A 10,227-nucleotide genomic window follows, 5' to 3' on the forward strand; every position below is an offset into this window, starting at 1 on the left:
CTGGGAATTTGTAAGGAAGGCTAATTCTCTGGCTCTGGCCAGGACATTCTGAATCAGACATTCTGGGAGTATAATGCAGCCAACTGTGATGTACAGTTTTCATGTGAGTGTTTCTGATGCATTTTCAAGTCTGGAAACCCCTGCTACACAGTGTAGATAGAAAGATGAATAAAACACATATTGGCTTAAAGGAATGCACACTTTACTCACCGTAGATTTAATGAATAGAGTTATTTATACCTGGAATAGTTTTTAATGCAAATTGTTTTATTTACACTGATTTCAAAAGATTTGTTTAATTCATCAAATATAACACAGTCTGTGTGCCAGGAATTGTGTAAAGCCCTGGGCATAAAGTTTAAGATACTCTCAGCTGCCATCCCCATGAAGCTAGGAAGGAAGAAAGATAATTCAACAAGCAGTTAAAATTAAATGAGAAAAGTATTTTGACAGGGAAGTACAAGGTGCTGCAGAAGCATCCAGCAGGATCACCTAAACAACTGTGGATCAACAGTACAGACCTCCCTGGAGAAATGCCTTACAGATTGCCTGATATGCAGTAATGATGATGGTTCCTAATCTGGAAAAGTTCTCTACTAGTTGAGGAGAAAAAAGTAATGATAACATTGCTCAACTTTCAGTTATCCATTTAAAGGTCACTTCCATCACCTCATTTGTGCTATAGTCCCCAGAGCAGTCAAGAGGGAGCCTAGTATCAATGTCTTCATTTGGCAGGTGTAGAAACAAAGTCAGAGAAAGTTGACATAAGTGTTATAAGATTACATGAACAGTTTAGTGTTTAGTGTGGCCAAGTTGTGATTCTCTGCCTACATTAGATTGCTTAATTCGTATCTTAATGTGCAAGGCTCTTATATGACATATCTCTGCCTAATAAGAGAGAAAGACAAGTAAAAATATTACTAGGTAGAATAATACAAGTGCTATTTGAATGGACCAATAAAAAGGCTACAGAAAATAATTTTGGAAGAGATTATTTTCTGTAAGAAGAGGTAAATATTCTCTAGAATATTATTTAAGTTATTATTTTTTATTTTGTTTGTTAATTCTCACCCAAGGATATTTTCCCCCCATTGATTTTTAAAGAAAGTGGAAGGGATGGGGAGAAAGAAAAAGAGGGAAGAGAGACAAACACATCAATTGGTTGCCTCCCGCACACAGTCTGACCAGGGCCAGGATCGAGCCTGCAACCCAGGTACATGCCCTTGACTGAAATTGAACCTGCAACCCTTCAATCTGTGGGACAACACTCTAGCCATTGAACAAAACTGGCTAGGGCTAACTTATTTTTAATAACTCTCTCACCAACCCCAACTTAAAACCACCCTAATGAGTAAAAGAAGTGATATTTCTGAAATATCAGCAATTTGAAAACAGTGCAATCTAATTGGAGGTTTTATTATAGGGAGATACTATTCTTGGATCACTGTAGACTTGCTTATTATAGTAAACTAGAGGCCCAGTGCACGAAATTCATGCATGGGGGGGGGGAGGAGGGGTTTCCCTCAGCCCAGCCTGCACCCTCTCTAATCTGGGATCCCTCTCACAATCTAGGACTGCTGGCTCCCAACTGCTTGCCTGCCTGCCTTCCTGATTGCCCCTAACCGCTTCTGCCTGCCAGCCTGATCACCCCCTAACCACTCCCCTGCAAGGCTGATTGATGCCTAACTGCTCCCCTGCCAGCCTGTTTGCCCCTAACTGCCCTCCCTTGCAGGCCTGGTCACCCCTAACTGCCCTCCCCTGCAGGCCTGGTCATCCCTAACTGTCCTCCCCTGTAGGCCTGGTCCCCCCAACTGCTCTCCCCTGCAGGCCTGGGTCCTCCCCAACTGCCCTTCCCTGCAGGCCTGGTCACCCCCAACTTCCCTCCTCTGCCAGCCTGGTCAACCCTAACTGCCCTCCTTTGCAGGCTTGATCGCCACCAACTGCCCTCCCTTGCAGGCCTGGTCCCTCCCAACTGCCCTCCCCTGCTGGCCATCTTGTGGTGGCCATCTTGTGTCCACATGGGGGCAGGATCTTTGACCACATGGGGGCAGCCATCTTGTGTGTTGTAGTGACAGTCAATCTGCATATTACTCTTTTATTAGAAAGGATAGAGGCCTGGTGCATGGGTGGGGGCCAGCTGGTTTGCCCTGAAGGGTGTCCCGGATCAGGGTGGGGATTCCTTTGGGGCATGGGGTGGCCGGGGTGAGGGGCCTATGGTGGTTTGCAGGCTGGCCTGTTTGGAAAAGTTCTCTACTAGTTGAGGAAAAAAAAGTAATGATAAAATTGCTCAACTTTCAGTTATCCATTTAAAGGTCACTTCCATCACCTCATTTGTGCTATAGTCCCCAGAGCAGTCAAGAGGGAGCCTAGTATCAATGTCTTCATTTGGCAGGTGTAGAAACAAAGTCAGAGAAAGTTGACCACACCCCCAGCGACCCAAGTGGAGGCCCTGGTATCTGGGATTTATTTATCTTCTACAATTGAAACTTTGTAGCCTGGAACAGAGCCAAGCCTTCTGCTCGCTCCATGGTGGCAGCCATTTCTGTTGGGATTTATTTATCTTCTATAATTGAAACTTTGTAGCCTTAAGCAGAGGCCAAGGCAGGCCAGGGTGTGCAGAAAGCTTGGCTTCCTCCATCGCCGGGGGCAACCCTAGTCTCTTGCTCTCTCAAGCTCCTTGGCCCCAGTCATTTTTTGTTGGGATTTATTTATCTTCTATAATTGAAACTTTGTAGCCTGGAGTGGAGTCTTGGGCTGGCCAGGGTGTTCGGAAAGCTTGGCTTCCTTCATCGCTGGGGAAGCCCAAGCCTCCCTCCTGTTCTCTCCGTGGCCGTAGTCATCTTGGTTGGGTTAATTTACATACTCGCTTCTGATTGGCTGGTGGGTGTGGCTTGTGGGTGTGGCTTTTGGGTGTAGTTGAGGTATGGCCAATTTGCATATTACTCTTTTATTAGATAGGATTTTACTTCTCTCCTTGTGATGGACTAACACCATTAAGTAACTGCCACCCTCCATGTTTTTCTTATAGTTTGGACTGAAGAAATCTCTGAAGGCCCTGAGGCATGGTCAAACAACTATTTCTCCTCTTCCTATGTTGACAATGGAGAAGAAAGAACCCTACTGGTTAGTAATGACAAATTAAAATAAATAAATAGAAACTCTTAAGGCAGTTTTACTGATGAAATAGGTGAAGTATGTAGGGGCATTCTTTTGTCAGTATCCTTGTGGTATATTCCATGGTCTAAAGTTTTGAAACAATTATGAACATTCAATAAGTACTTTGCTCTGTAAGTAGAACTTATTTGTACTATACATGGAGTTCCTACTGAAGTTGATGAGATGAATAGCCATCCATTCCAAGTCTCTATACATTGACCAGTTTCATATTTAATTAAACATCACCACTGTGTTTTCAACCAAGGCATGTGAGATAAAATCAAAGAACAAAGAAGGGTCAAATATACTTTTTAAAAAAGTTTAGATTCCAGATTGGAAAATAGAGGAAATAAACATTACAAATGAATAACATGTGGGGAATATATTTTAGTGGGCTGTTGAAAAATGTGCTAATGATACCAAATGTCAGCATATTGGAGCAAGAGGTCACCTCATAAAACTAAAGGAGGTTGCTTTAAAGTAAAAGTAAGTGTCATACTTACTTTTGCTATTTAAGTAGTTTGCAATGTTACGATCCTAGTGGATTATTAGAGGGATATTAGGACTATTAGGGTATATCTCCAATTTTCTGAAGTCACAGCTTGGAGGGTTGGAATGATGCTTTGTAATGGATTGCTGCTTGATGCCCTTCAGAACAACAAAATCAATTTGGCAGTTTTAATATTGAGAAATGGGAATAGTGGCATGGATAACCACAAATCTGCAGAACATTGACCTGAATGCTTTCTTTAAAAAAGTAACAGAATGTTCTTTCTACTAATAATACAGTGACCATAAACATAGATGTATGGTAGTTTACAGTTTATAATATTTCCCATTTAATATTCATAGTATTATTAAGAGGAAGGGCAGGCTTTATTACCTCCAATGGACAGAGGAGGAAACTGAGGCTCAGTGTTGTTGGGAGATTTGTCTAGAGTTAATTGTCTAAACCTAACCATAAGTGCTCAAACTTTTTAAAGTAAGAATCCTTTACATTCTTAAAAATTATTGAGAATCCTAGAGTCCTTGTTTACATTTATTGATATTTATCATCTTATAAATTAAAACTAAGAAATATAGTTATTTATTCACTCTTAAAATATCAATAAACCCATTGTAAGTTCATTTAAATAACATTTTTATTAAAAATTACATTTTTCAAAACAAGATTTAGTGAGAAAATATTTTTGCAAGTTTCTTTAATCTGCTTTCGCATTCAGTCTGTTATGCTATCATATATCAGGTAATTATTAGAAAACTCTACTGTATACTTGTGAGAGGATAAGAGTGAAAGGCAAATAATGTCTTCATACGGAATTGACCTCGCAAACCCTTGGAAGGGTGTCAGGAACCCCCCAAAGGTCTGTCTCCTAAACTCTGAGAACCACCGGTTTAAACTAATAATAAAAATAACTTCCATTTCTTTAATTAATACTGCTTGAGGATGGTAGTTGTCCAGATGCAAGTGAAAAGTCAGGGGAAGCCACTTGGAGTTTAAACATTTGCTGTACATCAATCTATGAGGGGATTGTCAAGAACTGATAAAATCTTCAGTAAGCATTTTCCCAGCTGTAGTTTCAGAAAATAAAGCAAATATGCAAAACTGATTAGTGCTTTAATCATAGGGGATGGAAATGTAGAAAAATCTATTGGTTTTCCTCTTCTCCTAATAATTCCCTAAGTTGTGCTACTAAGGAAGTCATGCAAAGAAATAGTTAATTGTATACAAAAAAGAATGATCCCCCAAAGCAAAATGGGTTGCAATGAGCTGCTCTTTTAGCCTCACTTTATAAAATGAAAAAAAGTCAGAAATAATGGGTGCTGCTTCTCTCATAGAGCTGGTATTGGGGTTAGCTCTCCTATTTTGATGAAGCTACTGTATTAAATATCAAGTAGCTCTTTCCTGTCTGCTCCTTAGCCCATTTGATAAAAGTACTGCTCAAAAGACATTCATCCCAAGTGATGTGGATCTTGTTTTTAAGTTAATTCCTTTGGATGTGCAAAGTCTCGACATCACAGTTATTTCTTTTCTTTCCTTAAAAATTAATTATGGTCCTCTTAACTTTTTAAAATCATGTATTCGATGTGTACGATATTGTGCTTGAAATATCTCGGAATACATTTGTACGTGAGATATATTATTCTTAATCTACTTTGTAACCAAATGTAATCAGTGTGCCTTGGATTACTTTGGTTATTAATGAATCAAGTTAAAAATATAGCTGCACCCCAGGCTAGTGTTGTTCAGTTAGTTGAGCATTGTCCCATGCACTGAAGTGTTGGTGGTTGATTCCTGGGCAGCACATATACCTAGGTTGTGGGCTTGATCCCCAGTAGGGGAGTGTATGGGAGGCAACTGATCAGTGTTTCTCTCACATTAATGTTTCTCTCTCCCTCTTCATCCCTCTGTAAAATAAAAAACACACAACTTAATTCTTTAAAAAATACATAAAGCTGCAAAAAGATTAATGCCAAGTAAAGCACAACATTTAATCTGCTTGTACTGGACCCAGAGATTTTTGTACCCATTATTTTTACCTGTGCCAAGCAGTATAAAGCCTAGAAACCCTTTTGGGGGCATAAGCAAATCTTTGTTCTGGGCCATTGCCTTTTGTATGTGCCAAGATAAATTTTTCATGAGAGCAGATTGCAAATAACAGTATTTTAAAATTATCTTAATGTTCTTTTTTTTCTGGATATATGCTTATTATTCATGTAACTTAAATTAGTTGTGCTCTGTTATTTTCTGTGTAGTTCATAATGTAACTCTCTTTTTGCAAATAAAAGTGAGTTCTTCAGGCTAAATAAGCACATGTTCCGCTTTTTCCCCCCATCACAAACTGCTTCATGTTTGTTTGTTCCTGCAAAGCTGTTGCAGCTATCACATTTACCATTGAAGTACTATGATAATTATTTGACACAAAACATGCAATTGTGCAAGCAGTTTTGCAATCAAGTTTATAATGTAATTTTTTAAAACAACCATTCAGTCAGCAGGCAAATATAAAGCCTTAACAGATTGCAGAAAAAGAGGCTCAGAAGACCTTCTGATTAAAAATGGAGATGTCATTCAGCTTCTCCATGAAGATGCTGAGGGTCAATGGTAGGTGTGTTCTCCATGCCTGTGATGACCTCTGCCTGGGGCACATGGGTATCTAATCAAATGTTCTGCTTTACTTGTATCTTTGTTATACAGTCTTAAGAAGCAGAAATATCACATTTCTTATTAGTGTTTCATTTTCATTGCTTCAGCCATGCCTATATAGCTCACTGAAAGGAATATTAACCTTTGGTGAGTGAAAAATCCTTTGAAAGAATGAAATGCTATGAGTCTGCATGCTTTTGTGGTTTACCTTTGGCTCAGACATTAGCTAATACATCTGGCTTTGTAATGGCTATAGATCGCATTACATGTGATAATTTAATTCATTCATCAAATCACATTTTTAATGAATGCCTATTATGCTTTGCTCCTTTACAACATAGTCACACTTCTCTTATCAGTTCAAATATTGGACTTTTTATTCTTATCCTATCATGCGTCTGACTTCATTTAGCACCAATTGCAAAGATGGTTCTGCCAAATATACTGTTTAATTTTAGAAAACCCAAAGCAAGAAGGAATATTGTTTGGAAGAGGACTGAATAAAGTTTCCTTAAATCTTAGAAAATTTATATGAAATTATTATTTTATTGTGTCAATAACTTTAACTGAAATGCTACATTGACCATGTACTCTGACTTTAAAGATGGAAGAGTATACATACGAGGGTGAAAACTAATGATGTATCATTAAAATAATAACCCCTTTTGCTAGTAACCTCAGTCCATTGTAGGTTACTCAAAAGACTCAAGAACAGTGTCATGAAGGTCTTTGAATATGTGCAATAGCTTTGGGAAAATTTGAGCTGCAATGGAATGTAATGTCTTTGTTTTTTATTAGCTTATATTACCATTGTTGGCTACTAATTAATTTATTATTTAGGTTGGTGAAAAATCTAAACAGAAGAAAAGAAGATCTGATTCCAGGGAACAGTCTGAAGATTTAAATCGGTGACTATAGGTTTTGGAATGCCAAAGTTACAGGTATAATATGAACAGACTGTATACTATTTGTTTAAAGACTAAAAATTTTAAAGCTTTACCAAGTATGCAATTGGCATAGGTTAAGAACCTCTTTGCACTTAGAAATAAAGCTGCAAGCCTACTATGTTAGCTAGGATTTAATAAATATGTTAAACTCTTTCTTACAAGGTTCATAGGTTTGAAAGTTTCCGATACTGTGGTGTCTTACAAGAGATCCTTCAGAACTAAATACTGATAAAATACTTTTAAGGTATCAGCTTTACTATCTAAGAATGCTTTACCAGTGTGTTTTTACTTAGTTCACAGAATATGTTCTATCCTTATGGTAGGTTTCTGCTATACACATATGCACACACACACGCACACACACACACACATACACACATGCACACTTCTCTGTATCTGTACACAAGATTTAATATGTGAAGGTAGTATGAAGCAATGAGAACTAATCTAATCCTCATTTCTATTTTTTAAAAAAACCCTTTCAAATAAAATTTCTGTATATAAACCAATGTTTTTGTAGATTTTCACAGTGAGTGATACTGAGCTATCTATAAAAAGGCAGCACACACACAAAAAGAAAACAGACTTGTTTGTGAACTTGTGTGTGAACAAGATTATTATTATATGTAAATATTTCCTTTGAATTTCTAGTTTTTGATTTGTATTTAAATTCCAGGTAATGGTACATTGTGTTTAGATGGATCTATTAGACCAGGAGTAACTTATTTGGTTCCAAATTGCATTTATGACATGAAATAAAATTTAAGGTTGATAGAGCTCAATATGAATATTGGGTCACATGGAAACCCCCAAAATAGAGTCACTTCTTATTTGTTTTTGTTATATTAGAAATCAATAATCCCTAAATTTTGGATATTAAATTACATAAATCTAAACACATGGGACAAATAAGTAAAAGCACAAGATAAATTAGAATTATTTCAAGTTGGATGAAAATGGAGCATATCAAAATTTGTGGATGCAGATAAGGAAGGTATAAAATGTATAGCTTTAAATACTTGTATTATACACTTAAAATTCAACATAATTCACCATATTAACACAATGAAGGGGAAATTTATGTAATCATTTCAATAAATACAGAAAAGTACTGGACAGAACTATATACTCATTCATAATAAAAAGTCACCCCAAACTAAGAATAAAGTGAATTTCCTCAACCTGATAATGTACACTTGTGAAAAACCACAGCTAACATCATACTTAACGATAAAATATTGAAAGCTTTTCTCCTAAGATTTAGAAGAAGCCAAGGATATTATTCACTCACACCATTTCTATTCAACATTGATACTGGAAATCCTAGCCAGTGCCATAATTCAAAATAAAAAGATAAACAAAAATATTAGAAAAGAAGAGGCAACACTGTTGTGCTTAGCAGATCATTTATATGTACAAAATCATTAGGTATCTATACACAAAAAGACCCTACTAGAAGTAATAAATGAATTTTATAAAGCCAAGTATACAAAGTCATCATACAAAGTAAATTTTAATTCTATACCATGCCACAAGTGTTAAAAATGAAATTTCAAAACACAATACCATTTACATTAGTAATATAAAATTTGAAATAGAAATAAGTCTAACAACCAACATCTAAGACTTTTATACTGACAATCAGAAGTCATTGCTTAGATACATTTAAAATGACCTAAGAAAGGGAGAGATATACTAGTATACCATGTTCAAGAATTGGAAATCTCAAAGTTGTTAAAAAGTCAGTTATCTCCAAATCGACCTGTAGAGTTAATGGAATCAAAATCTCAGCAGACCCTTTTGGGAAAAAAAAATAAAGACAAGTTTATTGGAAAATGTATACAGAGAGGGAAAGAATCTAGAAAAGAATCTCAAAAATTTGGAAGACTTATATACCCTGATTTCAATACCCTATAAGGCTACAGTAAATAGTGTCATGTAGAAAAATAGAGATTTCAGTAGACACACATATACATAATCAATTAACATCCAATCAAGGTGCCAAGTCAACTAAATGGGAAAAGGAAGGTTATTTAATCAAATAGTGCTGGAGCAACTAGATATCCATCTAGAAAAAGAAATGAACCTCTGTCCCTCTACCGCACTCCATACACACAAATTAATTTGAGTTAGATCATAGACATAAATGTTAAAGCTAGAATAATAAAGCTTATAAAACCAAAAAAAGGCAGTATCTTCATGGCTGAGTGGTTAACAATTTTTTTTTATCCATATGTGGTTTTTTGTTAAAGTATTTTATTTTTTAAAATTTCTTTATTGATTAAGGTATCACATATTTGTCCTCATCCCCCCATTCCCATCCCAAACCCCTCCCCACGCATGCCCCCAACCCCCTGTTGTCCGTGACCACTGGTTAGGCTTATATGCAGCATACAAGTCCTTTGGTTGATCTCTTCCCCTTACCCCCACCCTCCTCTACCTTTCCTCTGAGGTTTGGCAGTCTGATCCATGCTTTCCTGTCTCAGTTATCAATTTCTTATGTAGGGCAGAGAAAACACTAACCAGAAAAGAAGAGTATCAAACAAATACAAAGAAACATTACACATGTTGAATCAAGCACTTGACAATGTTACACATTTATGCTTGTTAGAATAAGATAAAATATAAGAGACTAATACTTGGAATACTTTCAAAAGCCAATTATGTAGCTGTATTGAGTCACATTTTCCCTTAAATTCACTAATTCCATCATGTAGATTATTATTAGTGTTAGAAATCATAGCACAGCCAACATTTTTGGTCTTAAAAGTCACTTGAATATTAATATCTTTCTTCATTATTTTGTAGATGCTGCTCTGAGTAACTCAAGGAAACTAAGTTCCCCTTGAATTAAAGGAGAATGAATAGACTTTTAAAATTAAGATTTCCTTTGGTGGTGTGACTAGATTATATTTCTTAAAAATATTTCAGATAAACAGCACAAGAGTCAGAATGATCCTATGCTGCCCATGACAT

The 10,227-nt window shown here is 36.6% G+C and overlaps 1 protein-coding gene across 1 annotated transcript in view; it reads left to right on the forward strand.

The window, feature by feature from the left end:
• Positions 1-7,216, forward strand: part of MCF2 (MCF.2 cell line derived transforming sequence) — a 137,615-nt gene extending 130,399 nt beyond the window's left edge. The window contains 2 exon segments of the mRNA XM_054719734.1: positions 3,029-3,123; positions 7,145-7,216. Of these exon segments, the coding sequence (XP_054575709.1) occupies positions 3,029-3,123; positions 7,145-7,216 (167 nt within the window).
• Positions 7,217-10,227: the final 3,011 nt, after the last annotated feature.

Source organism: Eptesicus fuscus, chromosome 1 (genome assembly GCF_027574615.1).
Source record: "Eptesicus fuscus isolate TK198812 chromosome 1, DD_ASM_mEF_20220401, whole genome shotgun sequence".
Lineage (NCBI taxonomy): Eukaryota > Metazoa > Chordata > Mammalia > Chiroptera > Vespertilionidae > Eptesicus > Eptesicus fuscus.